Raw genomic sequence first — 27,111 nt, 5'->3', positions numbered from 1 at the left:
ACATTTTTGCATGTATAAACCTGCTTCATTAAATATATTGCCATAAGATATTATTATGAGAAGTTGTGCTGAGGTGGAGGAGATGGACTAACACTATAAATGATCTCCTGTGGCATTTCCCATGGGGCAGGGAAGCTGTCTTTCTGGAATCTTACAGACTGATTCTAAGACTTAGATCTCAGTGGTCCACAGCAGCATTTCGCAGTAGATGGCACTCTGGACCTAAATGAATAATTTGATTTGCTACAGGAAAATATGTTGAAATAAATGTTTAGGACACTGGTGTGTGTTCATGGGGAGAATTTGTAGTCAGACCTACTTGATGTTAAGAATCTTAGCAGTAATAGCTGTCTACTGAAATACAACAGTAAGGTACATATTCAAGCATATAATATACATGTTCTGCTCTGCTTCCTGAAAGAGAACAATAAGGTCTCATATTCAAGTATATCATACAGAATGGTTGACATTGAGAGTTGGGCTGCACTCTTGTGCAAGTGGGAGCAATTTTTCCTTCCTCTACCACCTCCCTACAGCCTTCAGAGTTTCTGGAAAAGCCATTCATGAGGGCTGAAGTACCCTTGGCAGCAACCTGAGATATGGCACAAGTGGCAGCAGGAAGAGCAGGGGAGAAAGGAAAAACAGGCAAAGGTAGGAACGGAAAGGAGCTTTGCATAGGCAGAAGGCTAATCTGGAAGACACACATTGAAGCTATTCTCACGACCAGGGGAAATCGGGCTAAGGGAGCCTCGCCCAATTTCCCTGGTCGTCTGCTGCCACGGGAGCTGCGAGGCTCCAAGCAGCAAACCTCAAAAACTACCCCTCCCCTTAAATGAGAGCCGATCCGGCTGCCCAGGGGCAGCTCCCTGCACTATCTTGAACAGCGCTTCACATTGATTGTGTGAAGCACTCCATGGTCTTTTCAATGTCTGAGATTAGTATTTGACAATAATGGTATTCCTAATGAGCTTTTTATGTCCAATGAACTGTTTATTCTTGGATAATACAACAAGCCCATTCTCACAGGCAGCAAAATGAGGGTAGGAGGCAGTATACCCAGGGATTCATATTCATGTGAACCCGTGTTCAGACCCAAGTTCCTCAAAACTGGTTAACTCATGTTCTGTACTTTGCTCTTTACCCAGGCAAGTACTTTGCTCTTTACCCAGGCAAGGAGGAAAAGAACACTCTCCTACCTTCTTGCTGTAGGGGAAGAAAAGCAGTTCAGTCCCCAAAAAGCAGAGCAAGACCAGTTTGGTGAGAAATCAGCAAAGCAAGAGATCTTGAGACAGTTCTTTAGTATACAAGGATTTGTTTAAAGAAAAGATTACAAACAAATGTGAAAAAGCCTGCAGCTTAATTTCAGCTGTAGCTCATGGCTGAAGAGAAGAAACCAAGAGAAGAAACCAAAACAAGCAGCCATCTCTGGAGAGACAAAATGGAGACTAACACTGGAAGAAAAAGAGGGGGAGTCCAGCACTTTTATACATGACCCTAACACCGCCCCCCCCCCCAAAAAAGTGGTCACTATGAGACATGGCAGCTGAGAGCTGATGCTGCCAGGGTCCTAGCTCCAAAACCCCTTCTCATTGGCTTGTGCTGCAGTCTATAAGTCCCAAATTATTTCTCAAGATTTTGAAATGATCCCTGGGCAATGGCTTAGTTAGCACATCTGCTGCCATTTGTTCACTTAAACAATACATCAATTATACAAGCCCTTTTTCTTGTGCATCCCACACATAATGATATTTTGTTTCAATGTATTTTGTTCTAAATTTAATTTTCTGCATTTGTGAGATCTGGATGCAGCTTTGATTATCATAGGAACATAGGAAGCTGCCAAATACTGAGTCAGACCATTGGTCTAATCTAGCTCAGTATTGTCTACATAGACTGGCAGCAGCTTCTCCAAGGTTGCAGGCAGGAATCTCTCTCAGCCCTAGCTTGGAGATGCCAGGGAGGGAAGTTGGAACCTTCTGATGCTCTTCCCAGAGCAGCTCCATCCCCTGAGGGGAATATCTTACAGTGCTCACACTTCTAGTCTCCCATTCATTTGTAACCACAGTGGACCCTGCTTAGCTAAGGGGACAAGTCATGCTTGCTACCACAAGACCAGCTCTCCTCTCCAACATCCTTTATATCCTCGAACATCTCAGTGGTTTTGGTTGGTGTATGCTGAAATCTGACATTAACTTGTGCAGCCACGCCACATCTTTACATGCTTGAGTGGCAGATACATATTCTGCCTCAGTAGATGAGAGAGCAATTATTGATTGCTTGCAGCTATGCCAACTGACTGCCCCCCCCCCCACCATAAAAGAATACATAACCACTGGTTGACTCCCGGTCTGTTTGATCCTCAGCCCAATCTGCATCCATATAACCTACTAATTTGGGTACAGTGCTAGCAGGCAATTTTAATTTAGATGGATTGTCCCTTTTATATCCTGCCTAGTCTCCTTATCACAGTCCAGTCAACTGGGTTGGCTTTCTTTCCTGCTCAAGATTCCCACAGATGCAGCTATATCCGGTCTTGTTATCATAGCTACATATAATTTTTTTTAAAAAAATCGCTGTCCTGTACTCACTGTGGTCTGGCAGAAGTTCATTTCCTCCTCCTGTTTTAGGTAACCTGTTTCCATAGGTGTACTTGTTTCTTTGGCCTTTGTGAGTCCCAAATACTCTAGTAAATCATTTATTTTCTGTCTTTGGTTAAGCAAATAGCTTCCATCTTTCTCTCTCTTTATGTGTGTATCCCAAGGTAGTGTGAAATAGGCCCGAGTTATTTTACTTCTATCTCACTATTCAGATGCTTTATTATTTCAAGGCCTTTCTATTTTCATAACAAATTATCAGATCATCAGCGAAAGTAAGTATATAGGTCCATCTTAGCCTCGAGTACAGGCAAGGGCCAGGCTTTCCTTGGGTAAATGTCTCATTGACTAGCAACTGGTTTATTTTGACATTCCAGGCTCTTGCAGCCTGCTTTAGTCCACAGATTTCTGAAGCTTACACACAATATTTTCTTTACCAGGTTCTAGAAATCCTGGAGGTTGCTCCATATAAATATCTTCTTTGATGTCTCCATGAAGAAACGCAGTTTTCATGTCTACGTGATCCAATTGCATTTTCTTTGCTGCTGCAATGCTAAGGAGTATCCTTACTGAGGTGTGTTTTATAGGGATGTGCAAATCGATTCAGGTACAAATTTATTTGTACCCAAATCTAGCTGATTCGGGTGATCTGGAAACAGAACAAATCACCCCTGTGGATTCATTACACACCTTCATTTCTTGTATTCATTTTGACTGAATTTGCACAGAGCCAACTGTCAACTGCCATGTGCCAACTACACCCCACTCCCACCCGCAAGGCAGTGGAGTACTACTCAGTTTATGTTCTAGTATTTCTTTCAAGTGTTTAGGCTCTTTGGTGCTCTAACAACCTTTCCTCATAATGAAACCCTATGAGGATTCGTTACACACCAAAGAGTCAAAACACTTTAAAAATTCCTAAAACATAAACTGAGTACCCAGTGGCTTGCAGGCTGGGGTGGTAGTTGGCACATGGGTTGCTGCTAATACCCCAGCCCCACCCACAAAGCAGTGGGGCCAAAATGAACAGAAGAAATTAAGGTGTGTAATGAAGACATCAAAGGATCTAAACACTTCAAAAATACTTTAAAAAATAAACTAACCCAGTATGTGTGTCAGTGTGTGCGTGTGTGAGAGGGCGGGGGTATAGTTGCCACATAGAAGTTGACAGTTGGCACTGTCCAATAAACAGAAGAAATGAACAGAAGAAATGAAGGCAAAGAATGAATCCTCATAGTGATTCATTATGAGGAAATGTTTTTAGACACCAAAAAATCTAAACACTTCAATATTCCTAAAGAATATACTGAGTACCCCACTGCCTTGCAGGTGTGTGTGTGTGTGTGTGTGTGTGTGTGTGTGTGTGTGTGTGTGTGTAGCGGGTGGGGGTAAGTTGGCACATAGTTGACAGTTGGCACTGTCCAATGACAGTCAAATTTAACAGTAGAAATGAAGGTGTGTAATGATTCCTCATAGGGATTCATTATGAGGAAAGGTAGACACCAAAGAATCCAAACACTTAAAAAATAGTGACAGCACATTTTGCTCCATAACTCCACTACCACAAGGGCTAGAGCTTAGCTTTAAAAATAAATAAATAAAGCAAGCAAGCAAGCAAGCAAGCTGGGGATCAATAGAGTTAGGATAGGGCAACTTTGAATCCCAGTTATTTCCTATGGTGGAAATATACAAAATCAGTTTTAAAAAATCATTAAAAATCAACCAAGTGCCCCACTATCTTTAAATTTGGGTGACAGGTGGCACCCATAGGGACCTACCGACCACCCAAATTTGATGCCCCATGACCTTTATAAGTGGTCCGAATAGATCCAAATCAGAATCAAATAGAATAAATTCCAAATTGAATCTGGGGTGATTTGGGGGGACAGATTTGGACACAAAACAAATCAGCGGTAATTCAATTTGGTCATACATTGATTTGAAAATTTTGATTTGTGCACATCCCTAGTGTTTTAAAATGGGAGCAAATGTCTCATCATAATCTTCCCCACATATTTGCAAGAATCCTTTTGCCACCAGTCTTGCTTTGTAATGCTGGACATCTCCTTCTGCACTTTGCTTAATTTAAAAAATCCACTTGCACCCCATAGTCTTTCTTCCCTCAGGTAGCTCTGTGAGTGTCCATGAGTTATTTTTGTGCAATGACTCAATTTCTTCTTTTGCAGCTTCCTTCCAGTTTTGTGCTTCAGTTGCAGGTAACTTGTCAATTTCTTTCCACGTGCTTGCTTCTTGAAACCTTTCTCCCTTTGCAATGTAGGAAAGTTTCTTAGGCAGAACTCTATTTTGTTGTGTTGAACCCTTTGTTCATCATCAGCATCCTCTTCTGCTGAATCGCTGTAAGGTGTAATCGCTTGTAAACAGAACTCCTCTCTCTGCAAAGCCTAGGCCCGAACTGGCGCTTTGGCCGCAAAGGCCGTCCTTTGTGGCCAAAGCGCCAGTTCGGGCCTAGGCTTTGCAGAGAGAAGAGCTCTGTTTGCAAGCTCCTCTCTCCTTCTGCAATTATGGGTCCCTGGATCGGCCAGCTAGAAGGTTAGGACTTGGGCAGCTGGGAGGGCGGGTGGGTGGGCAGGTGGTGGCGGTGGCTGCTGCCACGGCAGCAATTCTTTGGGCCGATTTGGCCCTTAATCGGGGGGGGGAGGACTCAGGCAGCTGGGCGGGTGGTTGGCAGCGGCGGCCGCGGCGGCAATTGTTTGGGCCAATTTGGCCCCTAATCAGGTGGGGGGGCGGCGGGGGACAGCATTCGGACCATAAGACGCACCCTCATTTCCCCCCCACTTTTTTGGGGGGGGAAGTGCGTCTTATGGTCCGAAAAATACGGTAACATCTCAACGAATGTGTTTATATTCATTGAGTCAAGGGCTCAATGAATATAAAAATCAATATCACCTTTTTATATTCTTTTTGTTTCTAAAATCCCTTATTTATGTTTTCCTTGTTATGTAAAGAGAACAAAGAGAACAAAGTTAGGCCTTTTCATAGTAAATTAGCACACCATAGCACACCAAAATCTAGGCAGGCAATAGCGCAGGGGAAACAATCACCTATATGTGACTATCAGCATTTCCTAATATATTAAAAAGGGAGAAATACTTAACTGTGTTTAGATGTTCACAAAATGTATTTGTACTTGTCAACAAAATTCACCTAATTTTGGACATTTACCAACATATATAGGACTAGAAAAATGCCCTTCACCAGTAGAATATACCCATTCATACATACTGGACAATGGCAGGACCATCCTTTAAACAGTGGTTTAAGAAGTCAAAATGCTAGAGACACAGAAAAACAAAAAGCTCCAGAACCTATGATGCGGAGTTACCTGGTAGGTCTGCTTCTTGGACAACTGTTTGAATTGACTTACCCTTAGAACTGTTCTTATGGAATACCTTTCTACATTTGGGATAGCTCCCTTACAACAAATCAGTTGAAATGAATAGTAAGGGTTCTCTTGGTTCCTAGAAGAACTGTACTGCAATTTTGAAAGACCTCCAAAGATACATCAGTGAACAGAACTGAAATCCCTTGCTCCACATGAAATGGTCACATATTGTAGGCAGAATCGTAAAATGGGTGGAAGTCCGATGAGATATGCTTCAGTCAAAGACCCTGCCACCCTTGAACTTGCATCCAAACGTCTTTCCTTAAACTGGGAATCAACATTGCTGTTCAGCTACCGCACTGCACTGGCTGCCGATATGTTTCCGAGTGAAATACAAAGCGCTGGTTATTACCTTAACAGTTTGGATCCAGGGTACTTAAGAGAGAGCCTTCTTTGTCATGAACCCTGCTGTCTATTAAGATCATCTGGGGAGGTTGCCACTGCCTCGTTTGATGGTGACTTGGGACCAGGCTTTCTCTGTGGTTGTCCAGGGATTTGGTATGTACTCCCTGTCAAAATAAAGTCACCTCCATCTCTGGTTGCTTTTTAAAAGACCCTCAAGACACTCCTATTTTCTCAGGCGTTAAAATGAAATTAATTAAAAACCCTTTAACTTTTTATTCTGTGAAATAGTTTTGTTTTTACTCTGTTTTATATTTGTTGTGTTTAGATTGTTTACACTGCCTAGAGATACACATATCAGGTGGTATATAAATATGATAAATACATACATACCTCTCCTCCCTTTGTTTCTGCTTAAATAATTTGTTGTCTGTTTTGTATTTTAACAATACAATATTTTTAAAAACTCAAATCTACCTCACAGGGTTGTTGTGAGGATAAAAATAACCATGTACACATCTGAGCTCCTCGGAGGAAAAGCGGGATATGTGTAACAAATAAGTAAATAAATATATGAAGCTATTCTCACAATGGGGGGAAACCGGGCTAAGGGAGCCCAGCCCAGTTTTCCCCCATTGTGAGAACCACTGGGCTCACGGGTGAGCCTGGTGGTTCAACGGCAGCTAGCCCACCAAAGTAGCCCTCCCCTAAAACAAGGTTAGCGGAGCAAGCACCCCATTTTTTTCTATCATGAGATGCTGCACCATGGCGATTCACGAGGAGCCTCTCCACCAGGAGGCCACAACAAGCCTCCAAGAGTCAGGAGGCTCCCCAGAATGTCCCTGTACACTCACATGGGGCATTCTGGGACTTCTGGGGGATCAATGTTCATTGACCCCTGATCCCCACCACCCCTACCATGATGGAGCCGGTAATTGTGTGGGCAACTGATCTGGCCGCCCAGGGCTTGATTCCAGATCATCTGTGGGCAGAGCTGGCATGACCCACTTTCCCTGCAGAACCCTATTAGACTCTACACACTGATTGTGTGATGGGTCTCAAGAAAACATTAATACTAAGCAAAAACAAAAATGAGTGTGCATTTTGCAAGGATTCTAAAGGACTAGTGGATCTCTGCAGGACATTCTGCACCCCATCCCTAGGCTCTCTGTCGGTGAGGTGTCCTTGGAAGACCATTGTTGTCCAGCAACCACAGACACCAAGACCTAAGCCTGGTTCTATCTGCACAGCTCTGCTCCTTCATCTGTGTACTGCTAATCTTCAATGTGACAATAAAAATGTGATGGAACTTTTAGAATTGGCTCTTATTTATCTTGATGCTCTAACGCGTTTTTATTCTCTTGGAACTTTCAAGATCAGGTGAGCTGAATACGTATATCAGGTTAAAAACAACAACAACTGGTAAGCACCACCTTTGTAGGACTCTGGTAGCTTTATTTTCCTCAAGCTTCCCAGCTGCAAATAAGCTCACGTAGCCACACTGTTGAAGAATTTGCTGCTTCTATCTGCAGCACTTACCAACAATAATAGAATAGTCCAAGTGTTGTATGCTCTCTATATAACAGTCAAATCTGTGACAGGCTAAATGCTTTTGATAAATGGCTGGTCTTGACAGAAGGTGACTGGATTGGCTTTCACAGGCAAATGCTGACAAACAAAAACTCATTTGCTAAACATTGGGCTGTGGAGACAATAGAGCCTCAGATGTGCACTGAAAAAGGACTTGGCTTAGCAAATATATATATATATATATATATATATATATATATATATATATATATATATATATATAAATGCAGCAATCTTGAATGTAGTGCCAAGGTAAGAAACTTTCTGGATTTCCTTGTGCATTTACAACTGAAGATCTTGTCAAAGCTTCACTTTTTAAAAATATTGATCCTTACTACAAGGATGGATAACAGTATTGGAAAACACAACCATTATCTTCTTCTATCCTCATGAGTTACTACTCTCAATAGTAAGCAAGGTCAACAAGTGAAAAGAAGAAGGTAAAAAAAAAAAAACCCAACCTTCTGGCGTAATTGCTTATCCAAAATAAGAAAGAGCTTTCCCCCATGAATTCAAAATGATAAATGCATGTCTCAATTTACATGGCTTAGACAGAACATATTAACCAGATGCAATACACATTCAGAAAATAAGGCAATGTATTTGGGTCCTAAAGAATCCTGTTATAGAGTATCAGCCAACTATATTGCTAACAGACACCAAAAGGCATTCTCAACAGTGCAGCTGATGTTAATTATCCTTAAAAACCAATGAACTTTAGGGTGTAAAAATAATCAAAGAGCTGTTAAAGCTGCACTTGACAGCCAACGTCCAGATTCTCATATTATTAGTCACAGGGAATAGTACCATTTTCCACAAACATATCAATTGAAATAGACACGGTTCCATGTAAGAGTATTTAAAATTGTTAGAGTTTAGTTTGTGGGTGGAATATGTTCATGACACTCAATAAAAGAGATTTTAAAACAGAGGTATTTTTAAATTGCTCTCTGCACTATTGATCTAGGCAATTTTTTAAAAAGATCTCTTATGTATCTAAGTATCTCAGCTGTTCTTTTGAAACCTAGCAATGGCTCTATAGTTGGTAGATCATGCATTTAGGAATCTAGATGAGTCCTAGAAATTGCGTAGGAAAGGATTAACTGAACGAATTTACAGTATTTGGAATGAGGTGATGAGAGGTTTATAGATAGAAGCTCAAGGTTCCCTCTGCAAAGCTACACCACACAAAATGCTAGGAAGTTGAGGAACACAAAGCTTTAACAACTGGTACCTTGCAAAGATCCAGCTCCCTTGAAAAGTCCATAATGCTGGGGAAAGTTGAAGGAAAGAGAAGAAGTGGACGATCAGCAGCAAGATAGGATGGACTCTATTACGACAGCAATGAATGCACCACTGAGAGACATTAAAGGCCAAGTTGAAGACAGATCATCCTGGAGAGAATCTATCTATGTGGTCACTAAGAGTTGACACCGACTTGACGGCACTCAATCAATCAACTTGATATATCCCATGCACATTTACATCTTCTTTTCACTTACGTCTCATTACATCATTATGTAGCACACAGATACTTCATAATTGATTGATGAATTATCTCTTTTGAAAAGGATGGTGTTTTGAAGTCAGGTCTGAAAGCTCTGTCTGTGGTATTTGATCTGTGTTGGCTGATTCACACATGCAAGCAACTGTTTGATGTTGCTGTCCTCACATAATGAAGATGCATGCATAAAATCATTCCTGCCAGCTGTGGAATTACAAGTGGTGACCATGTTCTGTGATCATGGGCTACCCAATGTGACTGGAGCCATGTACCATCTGCCTCCATGGCGACCAGTCCCCCTCCCTCATCAGGACTGGCAAAGCTACCCACCTCTCTCCCTCCATCCTCATTGACTTTGCCAGCACTGACAGAGGCTAATGATGTCAGTGCCCAGGACACGTTGCAGGGCCCTTGATGCCATTCATCTCTGTGAGGGGAGAGGGAGAGAGGTGGGCAGGCAGTGGTGTGTGGCTGCCCCAACCTGATATGGGAGGGAGTCAGTGGGGAGGCAGGCAAGCAGGCAGATGGGAGCCTGCAGAGGTCAGTGGTGGTGGCAGCACTGCCCACTTCGCTACACTACTGTACCTGTATCAAATACACAAAGTGTGTTTGCATGTATTGTATTGTGTTTCACTTACTTACTAAATAATACAAGAATTAAAGTGGCTGGATGCCCCAAAACTAGGAACAGTTAGTGAGCCTCCCTGTGCCCTCCTTTAGCACCCCTTTATTTACTTTCAGAAGAACTTGTGCTGCTCTTTTCTTCTCAGAACCCAGTCACAGAAGGAAAAGATATTGGAGAAGAAGATAGCGTAGTGGAGTGTTTGGACTTCCCTTTTACTATCAGTGGTCTCACTCAGAGGCTTGTACTCACACTGCTCCTCTCAGAAGCCTAAATCAGTAGCTAGATTTAGATGAACCTGACCAACACAAGCCTTGGGCGAGTCATAAGAGCAAAGGAGAAGGGGCCAGAGGCAGAAAACCTGCCCACATGATCAATTTATTTCAGCTGGCCCCAAGTAAAGTTGGGGAAGGAAACAGATTCACATGGGCTAGGTTTTCCCCTCTAGTGCCTTCTCCTCTACTTTCACAACTCATCCAAGGCTTGTGCTGGCCAGGCTCATCTAAATCTAGCCACAGATATAGGCTGAGAAGAGAAGTGTGAGCACAAGCCTCTGCGTGAGACCAGTGATAGTAGAAAGAAGACCAGAAGTCCAAACACTTTTCCCTCTTCAGGGCCAGCTGCAGCTTAAGAAGAGCCCTACTGAATTAGGCCAGGGCCATCTAACCTGTATTCCATTTGTAACAGTGGACTGCCACATGCCTCTGAGGAGCTTACAAGAAGGGCATGATAGCTACCCTCCCTTGTTTTTTATCTACACCAATTAGTATTCAAACATACACTGACTCTGCATGCAGGAAATCCATGTAGCTGTCCCATGACAAACCTATCCTCTGCATCTGACTAATCGTTTTTAATTGTTTAATGTAGCCTTGGGTAACAGACCATGATTGGGTTTTCTCCCAGCCCTACACTTCTCTCCAAGAAACAGCACCTCCTCCCATTGCTAATCTGCCTTTGATTCTGAACTCATGATCTCATAGCACCAGTCAATTCTTGGAAGTCATAAAAGCAGAACAAATGTATTGCAGGCTCTGCTGTATTCTCAGTTTGCTTTAGGAAAAAAGTGAAGGCCATGACATAATGACAGAAATAAGTGGACTGTCATGACTTAAATATGTGGAGGAAGATAGGATGGGAAATATGTGGATGTGAATTGTATACATTTTTACAAGGCTGTGCAGTTCACAATGTCAGTAAAGTAAAATGTGCCATCGAGCTGGTGTCGACTCCTGGCAACCTGTTAGCAATCTAACATATAGAATTTCAATATGTGTGCCATGGATTAGTTGTTCATGTTCCAAAACCCCTATTTCCCCTCACCTTTTGAGATATTTCGGGTTTAGAAAATTCAGAACTGACATACACTCTACCCACATACAGAAAACCACCACCACAGAAGTTTCATTGCCTTTAATTACTCTTAAAATAAATGCCCTTGTTTACAGTGGAGGTCTGGAGGTCTGACAGACAGGAATCCACCAACATTCTACTGTTCCGTGTTTCAGGTCCCCGCCTCCTTTCCTGTTCACAATGCTCATGTCAACCAGTGACATTTGCTGGCCATTCAAAGAACTGCATCACTAACTCTCCAAAGCAGTGTTTCTCAGCCTTTTACATAGCAAGTTTTCCCAATACTCCAATTTAAGAAACAAATAAATTTCCCAGTGGGTTTATATTTACAGTAATTGTGCCATATGTTGGAAGAAGGGCTATGTATATAGGGCTGTAATATGTCCAATCTAGTGTGGGCAGAGTTGCACAACTTTAGTATGTACCTAGGCTTAAGTTGGCTAAAGCCAGTACAGTATAGTACTGTAGAAGGTACAGTGCAGAAGAAAGCACAACACATCAAATTATTACTGGGATATCTAAAGTGCCACACATTGCACTTTAATTTTTTTGCCAATTTTTTTGCTATTATTTTAAGAGAAGGATGGGGCAAAATAGAGAAATGGGGAAAGAGAAAGAAGATTAAAAGCGAGAAAGAGCACGTGAAACTAATTCTAGGCAGTAATCAGCAGCAAAGGCAAGCAGGCAGCCTTGTTTCAACCGTCCTCTCTGGATTTCTTTCCCTTGTCATCCTCATCTTATAGCCTCTGCCTGCATCTTGCATACTCCCAGAGGTATGCATGCCACACACTGGAAAACCATGCTCCAAACCACAGTTTAAAATACTTCTGCCACAACATGAAAAAAATAACAAAACTCCATGACATATAAAACCGAGTAATGACACCAACAGTATTATCAGCACACGACACAGTCCCGTTTATGATTTTTTTTTTTTTTTACAAATTCAATAGAAACAAAAAAACCCACTGTGAAATTCAAACACCTCTGCCATTACTGTACTGTTTGTGGTCACTTAATCAGCAGCTTGCCCCCCCCCCCCAATTAATCCTCACATCCTTCTGACGTTAATTGTTACTGTTAGGAGTACAGAGAAAGCTGTGCAACGAGGGTGCAGCATGGAAGAGAAGTGGGGCGGGGTGGCACTTTCCATCCAGGCCTTCTCCTCAGTCCTTTACTTCAGAGTATATCGGGCAGCAGTGATATACAAAGATGCTGAAAGGCATCATCTCATACGGCACAGGAGAAGGCAATGGCAAACCCCTCCTGTATTCTACCAAAATAAAACCACAGGGTTCTGTGGGCACCAGGAGTTGAAATCGACTTGACAGCACACTTTTACCTTTATTTATTGCCCACTTTGGATAGTAGGTATATACATATTTGCTATTAATATTTTTTGAGTTGTATATGCAAATACAAAACACAACATATACCCTACTGCCTCATAAACCCTCCCCCTTTATAATTTAGATGTATACATACATGGAGGAAAACAAAATAAATTAAAAACAGAAACGAGAAAGCGAGAGAGAGCGCTTCAAAACGTATTTCCACGTAATGAAAGTACTGGTAGGGAAAAGGGGGGGGGGATTCATTATGGAACAATTGATCATCTTCATAGTTCTATAGTACAGGAAGTAGCTTTAATTAGTAGTAGTTCTAGTAGTATAGTAGTATACTACTATAGTAGTTCTATAGTAGTTCTATAGTACAGAAAGTAGTTTTAACTAGTGCAAACTGACATATTTCGTGGTGATTTCTATGACAATAGAAATGAGAATGAATTAACCACAAAGTAGGTGAAAATAAATAAGAGGTACATACATAGATATTAGACCCCTGGTTCTGTGCAGGCAGGGCTTTAACACATGCAGTGATGCTACTGCACAAGAGGACAGTACAAGCACACGAGGGCAGTACAACCCAGTATTGGGAGTAATGGAAGTAGCACACAATGAGGCTGTTCACATGCGCAGCAAAGACGGGGCTTGGCTGCCTAATAGTGGTATCCACAGAACCTGTGCCTGCTGGTTCAAAAGTGGGGAGAGAATCTCGTTAAGGATGGGGAGGGTGCTCTTACCCCTCCCACCACATTTCCCCCATTGGTGCTGCCTCTTAAAATGGTCTGGCAGGGCGGCAGTGTACCTCCTTGCCACCCCAGTGCCTCCTCAGACTGGAAGTGACCGGGAGTTGCTGCTGCACATCACAATGTGCGCACACATGTCACTCTCGTGCACGTCGCAATGTGCGAACATGCAGAGGCAACTTCCAGTCACTTCCAGTCTGAGGAGGCACCGGGGAGGCAAGGAGGTACACTGCTGCCCCCACCGGACCGTTTTAAAAGGCAGCACCAGTGGGGGAAATGCGGCAGGAGGAATAAGAGCACCCTCCCCCATCCTTAAAGAGACCTCCTCACCTTCGAACCGGCCAAACCGCTGGTCTTTCAAACCATGCACATCCCTACTGCCTAAGCCCAAACTTTGCTGTGCGTGTAAACCGCCGGGAGTCCCACAGGTCCCGGCAGAAGCACGGCAGCAAACCCAATTAGGGAGCCCACCACTTAGTCAGGGTTAAGGGCACCCTTAACCCAGGCTGTGTGAGGGTGCCACACAGAACCCACACACCAGCAGCCTCCCAGCCAGCATTTTTTTTAGAAAAAAAATCTCCATAATGCACGGCGCACTCACATGATGCATTATGTTCCCCATAATGACAAATATGTATATATTGCTTTTCCACTAAAGTTCCCAAAGTGGTTTAGATAGATAGATAGATAGATAGATATAGAGACAGACAAATAAGATAGAAAGAAAATGGCTCAAGGGCTCACAATACAAATTGTGATGCTGGGGATGGATACGACCAGTTGCTCTCCCCCTGCTAAATAAAGAGAATCACCACTTTTAAAAGCTGCCTCTTTGCTCAGTTAGCAGGGGACTTACGCTGCTATGGTATATACTTACCCATATACCAGGGAGGAGAAGGCATTTCTCTGCACTGGACAACTTCTTTCCTTTCTACTATTTTAATCTCTATCTTCAGCTATGCTCTTTGATTTCTGGCCTCTATGGCTTCTTGCTTCATACAAGAAGGAGAATTTAATCTGGACTGTGCAAATGGATTTGTTTTAAAGCTGATATTGAGAAAGCCTGGAGATTAGATTCTTAAAAGTCTTAAATCAAAGACCCTGCTACTATTCCTGGGTTAGTCTTAAGGCAAATCTTAATCTGTGGCATCCCCCGAAGGGAAAGATTTGATTTCTGCTTCAATCACCAAAGCTGTGGCTGTTAGAGTGCTGACTAGGACCGGGAAGACCTGAGTTCGAATCTCCATTCAACCATGAAGCTCACTGGGTGACTCTGGGCCAGTCATGTATCTCTCAGCCTAACCCACCTCACAGGGTTGTTGTGAGGATAAAAATAACCATGTACACCGTTCTGAGCTCCTTGGAGGAAAAGTGGGATATAAGTGTGAAAATCAATATTAAATAAATAAATAAATAAATAAGGCAGGAAGTTTTAATCTGCTCTGCTACCACACTGACTTCTCAGGGCCCTCATTTCCTTTGAACCAAACGGAAACACGTGGGGTACATGCATAGGCCACACAGCAATGGTGTGGCTGATGCGCTTCAAACCAAGTTTCCCAAACTCACAGCTAAGAGATGCTTCAGCAGTCAGATCTGCTCCACAACTTAAGGAGCTAGTTGGGCCCTCTGAGGAGTAATGTCTTCTGTCTCTGGCAGCAATTCCAAGTCCTGCAGAACGTAATTCTATTCTAACCTGCTTTATTTTTCCAGATTCCTGCTCCTGTATGAAATCCTGCTGCCAGTTGCTCTAGCCTGAAGACAAAAGCGGATGTTGAAAAATATGGGCAGGAGAACAGGCAGCATAGACGACACAGCAGGACTGAGAGGGTTCAAGCTTAGGGTTTCTCTCATCTCAAGGCCTCCATTCAATATGCAAGCACATAACTTGCACCACCAGAAGATCATGTCTGGGAAATCTTGGTAGCAACACACACACACACACACACACACACACACACCCCACATGCACGCGCACACACTTTCAGAGAAAATATTTTCATTTCTTTAGCTTGGTAAAGATTATGGGAAATGGGGAACCTATAACAAAATCCTGCAATGTATCGGACTCTTACATGAACAGAAGCTTTATAGGTGCTGGTCTTGACCTCAAAGCTCTACAAGGTTTGGGGCTGAGGTATTGATTTTACATTGTAACTATTTTATAAATGTTGTGAGCCACCTCAAACAGTAGTGTAAAGAGGGGTCGAGTACAAACATTTTGAATGAATGAATGAATAAATAAATAAATCTATTTCTCCATATCGACCTCTTCAGGAAATGGCATAACTTCCCTAAATGCCTGCCTAGAGGCGATAATGGGATGGATGAGGGGAAACAAACTGAAATGGAATCCAAAGAAGATGGAGGTACTGACTGTGGTGGGGTCAGGACCAGAGAGATGGTTTAGATCTCTCTGTTCTTGATGGGGTTACACTCCCCCTGAAAGATCAGGGACATAGCTTATGAATGCTCATGGATCCAAAACTCTCTGGTTTCTCAGATTGAGGCAGTGACCAGGAGCGCTTTTTATCAGCTTCAGCTGATATGTCAGTCATGCCCATTTCTGGAAGTAAATGACCTTAAAACATATGCTGGTAACCTTCAGCCTTGACTACTGTAATGCACTTTACATGGGGCTGCCTTTCTACGTAGTCCAGAAACTAGCATTGGTACAGAATGTGGCAGCCAGACTGGTCTCTGGGACAACCTGAAGGAACCATATAATACCAATTTTAAAAGAACTGCACTGGCTGCCAATATGTTTCCAAGCAAAATACAAAGTGCTGGTTATTACCTATAAAGTCCTCAACAACTTGGGGCCAGGGTATTTAAGAGAGCGCCTTCTTTGTCATGAACCCTGTCACCTATTGAGATCATCAGGAGAGGTCTGGTTATGGTTGCCACCAGCTCGTTTGATGGCAACAACTCGGGACTAGGCCACTCTGTGGCTGGCCTAGAGTTTTGGAATATTCTCCCTGTCAAAATAAGAGCATTTCAATCTCTGTTAGCTTTTAGGAAGACCCTCAAGATACACCTGTTCTCTCAGGCTCTTAACTGAAATTAATTTCAAACCTTTTAGCTGGTTTTATCCTGTGAAATTGTTTTTAACATTTTTATCCTGTGAAATTGTTTTTAACATTTTTATCCTGTGAAATTGTTTAGATTGTTTTTATTCTATTTTATATTGTTTTAAATTGGGTACATCACCTAGAGACACACATTATTGGGCAGTATATACATATGATAGATAGATAGATAGATAGATAGATAGATAGATAGATAGATAGATAGATAGATAGATCGATCCAGGCTGGAATCTGGATCCAATGCAGTGAACTACATTGCAGAACTGTCATAAGCAGTGTTCCCTCTAAGGCGTGCACGTGCGCTCCCTTTCTTTTTTTTATGTCCCAGTTAATTTTATATCCTGCTCAGGTTGAATTAGGAAGACACCATTCTGAATGCACATGTGCATACACTGCCTTGATACTGCCGCCCAGAAAAAAACTCATTCCACACACAGATGAAAAAAATTAGAGAGAACACTGGTCTTAAGCCACTTTCTTTTAGCCATTTAACAACATGGAGATGTATGGATACAGACATTTTTTTTAAAAGGTTTTAGAACAAAAGTATCTTTGTCACACAAAATAAGACCTGAGTTGGAGGGGAAAGGTGTGTAGAATACACCTAAAAGACATAATAAAAGTAAAGTTGTGCCATCGGGTTGGGGTCTACTCCTGGCAACCACAGAGCCCTGTGGTTTTCTTTGGTAGAATACAGGAGGGGTTTACCATTGCCATCTCCTGTGCAGTATGAAATGATGCCTTTCAGCATCTTCCTATATCACTGCTGCCTAATACAGGTGTTTCCCATGGTCTGGGAAACATACCAGCGGGGATTTAAACCAGCAATCTCTGGCTTGCTAGTCAAGCCAGTTCCCTGCTGCACCATTAGGTGGCTTTCTGCTATAATAGAGGACTGTAAAAGTGGGCAAAGCAGTCCTAAAAGCCACAGGAAATGAGACTGTTTCACAAGTAACATTATGCAGCTCATATTGATTTTGTAGAACTATGTTTCTGTTGCAAATAATTGCTAGGCCAATACTTGTGTTCAAATCAGGCTGATCCACACTCTTCTATCTAATAACTAATTAAGAGGCAACTCAGTGAAGCATCTTTATACTCAGCCCTAGTAATTTGACTTGAGGACTTTAGGGCGATTGCATTTCTGGCCAACCTCTTTGACCATATTCTCCTTTTAATGCTTCCATTCATCTGTGAAATTTAGTTGCAACACTAATCTTTGCAGTAAATGATATATAATAGCCCATTTTGTAAAAATCAAGGCAATACAGTTCTTACTGCCTTTTAAGGGGATTTCATGGACTAATATAAAATGCAAATATTTTACTTCTCAAGGTCAAACAACTAATCAAATTTGGGTCATGATCTCCTCCACTGTACTCGTGGGGGAAAACCCTATAAGGTGGTCCTCCCCTAATAATATGTAACAACAAAATGAAGGACTACAAAGTATAACCTCAATAATATACATATTATGTGTCCATATGTGTACACACATGCTTGCACATGCACACAATGGAAACACTAGCAGAAACACGATAGTCATTTTTAATAAATCTCACTATTGAAAAAGTTATACTGGATGACATCCAGATGAGTACAGCACTGGTGCTATGGAAAGGGTGTGTTTTCAGCAATCACCCCTTCCCTCTGAAGCCCACTTTTCCTCCTGGAAAAGTGTCTCTGAGGGGACATATTTTCTGTGCGCATAGCAGAGGGAAAGGCAAGTCATTGAAAACCACCCCTCTTCCACAGTGCCAGCACTACATTAGTCTGGATGTCAGCCACTCTGCCCAATGGACATGCCATAATCCTACAAAAGTATAATGGTTAAACATCACAAGCTATATGCCTGACAGACCTGAGCTTGGATTTTGTTTCAGTAATGAAGTGAATAGAATAGCTTAAGCAAGCCACTATTTCCTCAACCTCAGAACAGTGACATGGAAATAACAATACTGGTCCATCAACAGCATATACTTTAAGAGCTCTGAGCACTAAGGAAAAGTGCTACATACATACGAAGAGTGCATTGTTACTGCTGCTGCTATGAATGGAAATAGTAGCATGACAAGATAAGAGCAAGCAAAATAGAAATATGTTTGCATTTATTGCAGCTAACAATGGAGAAAGAGTGCCAGTGTATTGGGGGCCTGATGTAGCATTTCTGACAGCAGTAATAACTTTCCTTAAGGAAAATACATGATCTCCTCACTAAAACATTTGCTGTAAATACATGTTCCACTTAAAAGCCACTATGATGATATCTTTTTTTATGAAACGTGATTTATGTGCTTGAGCGATTATGCCACCCACAAAGAGGTTTATTGGGAACCCCCATTATCAGAAAGAATTCACGTAATGTATCTCTTAAATAAATCCACCATATTTCCAGAATATTTCTGCAACCAGTGAAATGTCTAATAAACAGACCTGAATGGATATACACAACATAGCACTTTGTAACCAGAAGATACAACAGGAATTTGTAACGTGTCTGTCCAATGAATGTTATTCCACAGGATGTAGAGGGTTTCTTTCCACTTAAGTATTTATCTATTCCCTATTTCAGAACACAAACTTTACACTTCCCAATAAACATAAGCACGCTGAAGGATATTTTTGGATTTCATGATTCTACAACTTGGTTCTCTTCGATGACTTTCTTCTGTCGCAATCAACATCCATTATGTATTAACTACACAGTTTTATTGCGCATGTTGATTGTAAAATGCCATCTAGTGAACAGCTCAGTATAAATAGTGTCTGAGGGCATTTTATTTTTTAATGTGCCATCTTAAAGATTTGCCCTGATTCATTCTTCCATATATGAAGATAAGCAGAACTAGAAAAAGGAGGTCTCTGCTGTATGTAATCTTTCACACGATATGCTGCAGCTTCTTCAAAACAAATTGGAACTGCTGAAGTACTTTCCATGAAATGGCAAGTGATTTATTTCCTATTTCCAATATATATATTCATTAAAGTGCCTCTGAGATTTAAGGGGGCTCATTTTTTTTCCTCATGACTCATTCACCATGAATCTTTCCTTCATGAAACTATGTCAGAAGTAAAAAGTGATACTCAATGAAGGAATATGAAGGCTGACAAGATCAGATCCACTATTGTATTTGCAGGAAGAAAGAACTAGCCCTAGAAAACAGACATACCGCATGGAACAATATGACAGATTTCTCTGTAGCTTCCTTTAACAGGGGGCTCTGTACTTCCCAAATCAGATAGATGCTGAAAAATTAAGCACATTATTGATACATATTTCATTGTAAAACACACATTGCTAACAGGCAGAATAATGAAAGCTCCTTGAACAGGGCAATACTGCAGCAACCACATGAGAGGAAAGCACAACCAAATTCCTCTTGTAGCATCCCCCTTTAGAAGAACGTTTCAACAAAATGGACTGATTTATACACACAGCCACCATTCCACTGCAGAGGTTAGAGGATTTTCTGAGACAGCATGCACAATCACGTAATTGCAATATTACTGAAGCATTTATTCAAACTGACAATCACGGCTGTGTAACACGCTGCTGGCTCATAAACCCCCACAAAGTGCCTTTCCTTTCCAGCAACATCCCCTCAGTGCAAGGAACAAACTGCATGTTGCATTCGGCTCAACAAACTCATTTGCTATACATGATACTGAGGCCTAGCAATGGTACTAAATGAGGAGGCAGGTGCTTCTGGCTGACTAAGAATGGCATATACTTCTACATTATCAATTGTGCTGCAAGGTCACACTCTCATCGTCGTAGAAACTACCTGTTGGACCTTCACCAACACAGTGAGCCTACTGGAAGCAAATGATCTGTCCGTCAGAACACTGTTTCTGGGTTAACCAAAATTTAGGGGCAAAGGAGTAGAGCATATCCCCAGCTATCACTTTGTTACATTACCTTCATGGCACTGACAACCACCCATGGTCAATTTTTAAATTTAAAGACTTCTTCACAGCAGATTCTTTTGCTAAATGATCAACATGTTAATTACTCAAAGCAGATACCCATGTCAGAGCTGTGCTGTTGTTGTTTTTAAATCTAAAAATAATTGTTATAAATATTGTTTGCTAATATTTATTAATTTTAGGTTTTCTTCCAGCCACACAATCACAGGCCATAATTGATCAGGATGTTCATCTGCCTACGTCCCATTGGGACAAATGGGAGCTGTCCAAGAATACAGGTTTCTTTGCACAGATCCGATTAATTTCAGTGTGGCTAATGTTGGAGAACATGCCAGCCATTATGTAGAGACTTCTAAACAACAGTTCCTGTTTTGTATCAAACTCAAAATATTGAGTGCACAATCGTCAAAACAAGTAGTCTAATATCTACAGTCCATGCAGCACAACACAGTCAGCAGAAATTAACAACAGTGACGATCCATTAGACACAAAATGATCTTCTACAATCATTTGAAGAGAAGTGTGTGACATCTACTATGACGTCAATCCACATCCAGTGAATGGAAGAAACTATTGGCTGACATCCAAATTAACATTGTGTGTGCTGAGCAACTATCAGTGTGCACAGAGCAGGCAATTTTAGTTGAATCCCCTTCTACAGAGCTCTGTGCTTCCTGAAAATATGTCCCTGAGGGTCCTGCAACCCTCTGACATATTTTTGGGCCAGTGAGCTTCAGAGGGAAGGGGAGAGCAACAAAAATCAACCGTCCAATGTTGTGCATATGGAACATTTTTCAGATTACACAATATTAATCTGAGTGTAAACTAAATGTATATAAACTACAATTCTTAGGAACAAAATTTTCTTAGCAGCAAAACTAGGTGCTCTACTGACAAAAGAGTGATTTAGCAAGATGACACACACAGAGAAGTTTACTTTAGTCATGAATCATACTCATTATACTCAATCCATAGAAACTTTGGAGGTGTAAAAGGAGGGCTTTTGCCTAGCTAGCAGTTTTGAAGTCTTGAAACACAGTGGGTGGTATGCTCTACCTTAACACTCTAATTGGAAGCATTTTAGTAGTAAGGCCTAGTGGAGCAAACCAAGCATTCACCTACAAGATACCTTTTTACGACTCTTCTAAAACGAATTTAGGTGTACAACATTTTATACAAAGTTACCCAAATGAAACAGCAAATGATCAAAAGAGACACCGCAATTTACCATCCAGATTTGACATTACAGTTTTATTTATATTTTACATGGTCGTTTTAAAACATCTACAGAAAAAGAAAACCTTCAGCACGTCTATTTGCTAACAGTGAACACATTGTATACAGTTGGCTCATCAGAGGGGTGGAGGGAGGGCAGTGTATGATGCTTACCCTCACTTTAGGCCATGCTGTCCTAGCCAAGTGTACTTTGTTATATCCCTAGAATAGTGTCCTGATAGGGAGAGGTGAGATTATAAGCTTTAGACTCCTGACAGTATGAATAAGAGACTCCCTAAAATAGCTGGAGGAAATAAAGAGGGTAGGGTTTTTGGTGTGTGTTCCGAATGTGATCTGTGACTCAGAAGGAACAGGTTTATTACTCCCCCTGATTTGAACAAAATGGTCAGCTAGAAGAAAGCATGCCAAAAAGCTACCTAAGGGCAGGCTTAATTGAGCCCATCGAGAAGAAATATTCCCTGTAAAGTGAGATGATGATGATGCTTCAGCAATTAAAAACTGCACATCAAAATAAATTCATGAATGGCTAGGCAAAGCATCCAGTTTAGGATTCTGGACTATGAACAGTGAAGCCATGCTGAACAACACTCAGTTGCTGGACTCTTATTATGCACATATGGAAGCATCCCAAAAGATGCATTTTATCTGCTTATGGAACAGAGGACCTGCACTCGTATTACTGAAACCTGCAGCTGTGGTCACACAGATCAAAGCTCCCTGCCAAGATCAAGCATACAACTCTTGCAAAGCTGAGTACACAAAAATTTACTCCAACAGCTCCCCAGCGATGCATCCCACTACCATTGTTTAAAGGGGACATTTCAGGAAAAGCAATATAACTGATTAAACTACCTAATGTTTCGTACATAACGGGAGAAACACTGTGCTGGTGCCTAAATGACTCGCACCCATCTCATTCTCAAAGCATACAGAACAGAGAATATCGTACAAAATATGATCACATGTGTGACAGAAATCAGTGGTCCCCACTGCTTCTCTAATGATGGACAGGAATTAAAAACTTTTCCTTCATAGTAAGGCAGGCTTTACATAGCAATTAAAGTTTTCTGAAGCGGAGCACATGGATCTCAGCAGCGGACCTATGCCCCTTATGGTTTTAGGGCAATGGAAGCGGGGGAAGGCTATGAAATAACAGCTCAGACTGCATCAGTAACAGAAAACTGGCGAGCAGAAATCAACTAGCATTGACAAGAGCCTAGCAGAATATCAAAGAAATGCTTCCTTGAAGTTCAAGTCAACTCTTGATTTAATATTTAATGAAATGAAGCTATCGGCTATCCCGGGAGTTCCCGGCTTTCTAGTTGTAGATCGCTGGATATCAATTAGCGGCATTAAACTCTGGCTGAGGCCAAACCAGAAGAAAATCGGAGCCCCCTTTTCATCGGATTGGTGCTCGCTTCTCTCACCCGGACCCCGCCGCGTTAAGTTGCAGCTGGGTCCTGGGGGCTGACGCTCCAAACTCGCTCCCACCACAGCGTTGCAGGGCTAACATTGCTAAACACACGGAGACTTCCGAGAGCCAGCATGTTTCTAGGCTACGAAGCCAGCTCAGCTGGGAACCTGAGGAAGGTTTCCCTCGGCACGAAACTCGGCACAAAGATCGAGCTGCTCCGAGATCTCGCCAGGCTGTTAAAGCCCACCAGGCTCTGGCGGTTCTCCTGGGCTGGGCTGGGCTGGGCATGGGGATCGGCAGAAAGAGGGGGCTGATCACGAGAAAGCTCCGTTTCTCCTCTCTCCGAAGCAGCCAGCGGGAAGCTTTCAATGGGCAGACTAAAAATAGGGAAACACACCCGGAGGCTCTGCACTCAGGGTCCCCGATCGTGCCGCGGTGGCAGCAAGTTTGCCTCCAACTTCCCACGTTTCGCAAGCCTTGCAGCGGATGACTGACACCGGTCCATTGACCAAAACGCACGAGGGGGGCGGCCACCGTCCTCCTGCTGCCCATTCTCAGCAACGTGGGCGCACAGTTAGAACTAAGTCGCCACCAGCAAGACACCCGAGGAAGGGGCTCCGCCGTCAGACCGTGGGGGGTCCTCCTCTGCAACCAGGCTGGGCCGGCTTGCCAGTTTGAGGGGTGCAGGAGGAAAACCCCCCTCCCCCGCCCGCCCGCCCAGGTGAAATCCTCTCTTCCTACCGCGAAAGACGATCCGCAGGAGAAGGGCATGCTGAGTCGGAGACTTACCGAAATACATTATGTTTCTCATGAATCATGCAGTCAGGATCCCAGCGCTGTGCCTTCTCCAGCATTAGCTCCCGGACCGAGCTGCTGCTGCTGCTTGCTGCCGCTGCCGTGCCAAGCAGAGCGAGCCGCTTTCATCCTACATGCTGTGGAAATTTCCCAGCCTCGGAGAGAGCAGCGGGAGCCTCCTCGGGATCAGGGCTTGGAAAGCAGCCTCTGCGCGCCCTCCCGATACAATCCCGCTCTGATTTAGCGTTGCCTCTCGCTGCATGCTGCACTGCCCATTCTTACTGTAATCTGACTCCTCCTTGTGATGTCCTTGCTGTGCCTGTGACATCAGGACGAGGAGTACTACGGCGAGCACATCTCTCCTTCGCCGGGGGTGTTGCTCATCTGCCGGTGGTGGAAGGAGCCCTGCCTCTCGCCAAATCTTTTTACAACCTTATTCCGTCCCCCACACCCCCACCCACTCCCCCACCCCATCCTTGGCATCCAATTTAGCCAGTGACATAATCATTTCACTCGCCTAAGGGGAGTGGGTGGGTGGAGAAGAGAGACAAGGCTGGTTATTGTTTCACACATATCAACCCCCATTAAGGGGTGGTAGGTTGCAGACTCAGTGCCCTGGGTTGAAGGCACCAACTAGATGCCAGCAGAAAAGGCAATGAGCCAGGAAGTGGCTTTGTACATAAAGCTTTCCCTTGCTAGGAAAGTTGATGGCCTCTTGAGATGTAAGCCTGGGTGTGAGCAGGCTCCGACTGGCCCGCAGGGCAACAGGGCATATTCCTGGTGCACCCTGCGCCCCAACTCTCACCATTAATTCTCTATTCTGCTCAAAACTCGGCGCCCTCCTCACATACATTCCACTGCCCTCTCAGTGCCCCCAGTCCGGCCCTGGGTGTGAGGGATTGACTGTGCTTTTCAGTGGAGAAAGAAAGGCACTCGGCACATGCTCAGAGGCACGGTGATCTCCAACTACCCTGCAAGGCTAGAGAGAAAGCATCACTTATGGATAAGTCAGCTCTGAAGGAAGGTCCTGAGGCTGTCTTGTTAGCCCTTCACATTAACTCCTGATTACATTGTTTTAAAGAATCACATCCTTGGCTCCAAATGAAGCAGCATGAACAATAACATGTTCTGATGAATCTTATCTTGTTCTTCCACATCTATTCCCTTTGAATAACACAGCAAACAATGCAGCGCGACACAAATTGGGTTCATCGTGATAAACCCAGGTTCCCTTCCGCCTCCCCCTTCAAAATAAGTGCAGAAAAGGGAAAGAGATTTATAATGGGAATTTGACTTCTCCCCACTAGGTCTTCAGTTTCCAGGCAGCATGGGTCTGCAATTAGCAAATGATGATTATTTGATTGCCTTGTCTGTGTGACAAATGTGATGTCTTAGACCAGTTCACACATGATCTGAGACATTATTGCAACTGGCATCTTGGGATGGGGGAGCGGTCGGTCTCTGAGGACAGAGATCAAAGACATAGATACTAAAATGCACTCTTACTTCTAAGAGGAGATGCCCCAGGTCAGATGTGATGCAAATTGACAAGACAGCATGTGGAAGACTGCACTGCCTATGTCTACAGGATGTTGTTTTTCATTATGATCAATGTGAATTCTTGGGGTAGCAATACCATTTTCAGATACAGGCAAAAATAAGAGCCCTAAAATTATAAGTGAACGCACTGGAAGTGTTTATTGTTTTAAAACACGACCTTGTAGGATACATGCTTTATTTCACTGGGAAGATGACAGATACAGTACAATATACTTAAAACTCCACTTAAGCCCATGAAATAAGTGCTGCTTCGAGGAGTCCAGTCATTTAACCCAGCAGTGGAGTGGCCACAAACATTTTAAGCAAAGCAAAATTATGGGCTTCACAGACTCAGGAAGGCAAGGAACATGTTCATCCACATGTATAGGGTTTGGAGCATATCATGTGTCTAAGGATTGATGGACTGTAGAGAGAGAAGGCAAGGGGAAGAGTTACTCTTCACTATAACCATTATTCCCCACTATACCACTATATCCATCAAGGAAAGCATACAAATTCATGGATTTAAAGGTCAGAAGAGGCAGTGGCACCATCTAAGTATGAAATAAATGAATTTCCACTGGAGCCATAGCTTGCTTTTTATGTCGAGCACTAGAACAGAAACACCAGCAGTTAAAACTCAAGACTGGGTTGTTTTGAGAGTGGAATCTGTCCTTTAATCTGTTCCACTGGTATGTGCAGATACCTTCTCTAAACATTTTACTAGGGGGACCCACAGAGAGAATTCTGGCTCCATATGATGTTTCCAGTCCTTGGCTCTTGAAAAAAACATACAGTAGCTCTTTCATTTCTTTGGACTGAACTAGAGCCCAAAAGGCTTCCACTGCCCAATGGAGAACAACTTAACCCATCTTTCTACAATTACTATCATGGGCCAGCACCTGATCAAAGAATAATCATTGCGGATCTCAAGTGTGGCACAAATAATTAAGATCTCCAAAAATAAAGCCTCTCCATGACCCAAAAAATTCATAGTCAAAGACAATCAGACCAGCTATTTCCTTCTGGTGCAAATGGGAATAGCAGCTTCCCTTCTAGGGAAAGTAGTAAACAGTATTGAGCCCCTGGTGGCGCAGTGGTAAAACTGCTGCCCTGTAACCAGAAGGTTGCAAGTTCGATCCTGACCAGGGGCTCAAGGTTGACTCAGCCTTCCATCCTTCCGAGGTCGGTAAAATGAGTACCCAGAATGTTGGGGGCAATATGCTAAATCACTGTAAACCGCTTAGAGAGCTTCGGCTATAGAGCGGTATATAAATGTAAGTGCTATTGCTATTGCTATTGCTATTGGGGGACCCCACAGGAGAAGCAAAGCACTGAGCCCCCCTTGCCTCTATGCCATGGTCATGATCCAGGTCAGGCTCCCTCATAGCTGCCACTGAGTGAAAAGGCAAGGCCGGAAAGTTTAACACAATGAGGTTGTTCACATGACCAGGCAGGGAGGTGGTGGTGGGGGAGATGAGGGTAAAACTCACATACCCCACACCCCCGATGTTGGCTTCAAAGTTGCTGGGAGCACAGAGCAAGGTCCCAAACAATCCATGCTGCTTGCCTCAGCGTGGAGCTCCAGAGGCTAGGCCTCCAGATATCCCACAG

At 42.9% G+C, this 27,111-nt stretch overlaps 1 protein-coding gene across 13 annotated transcripts in view; it reads right to left on the bottom strand.

The window, feature by feature from the left end:
* The window catches only part of ZNF385D (zinc finger protein 385D), a 641,404-nt gene that overhangs the window by 281,472 nt on the left and 332,821 nt on the right, over positions 1–27,111 (bottom strand). The window contains exon 1 of one of the 13 annotated variants that reach the window (XM_053263045.1): positions 23,953–24,315. The exons of the other annotated variants lie outside the window; for them this stretch is intronic. Coding sequence (XP_053119020.1) covers positions 23,953–23,974 — 22 coding nt within the window. The 5' untranslated portion in view covers positions 23,975–24,315. Of the gene's footprint in view, positions 1–23,952; positions 24,316–27,111 lie in introns of those variants that run through there. 13 annotated transcript variants of the gene reach the window in all.

The sequence above is a fragment of the Hemicordylus capensis genome, chromosome 6, assembly GCF_027244095.1.
Source record: "Hemicordylus capensis ecotype Gifberg chromosome 6, rHemCap1.1.pri, whole genome shotgun sequence".
In the NCBI taxonomy this organism is placed as follows: domain Eukaryota; kingdom Metazoa; phylum Chordata; class Lepidosauria; order Squamata; family Cordylidae; genus Hemicordylus; species Hemicordylus capensis.
This window is presented reverse-complemented; position numbering and strand designations above follow the sequence as displayed.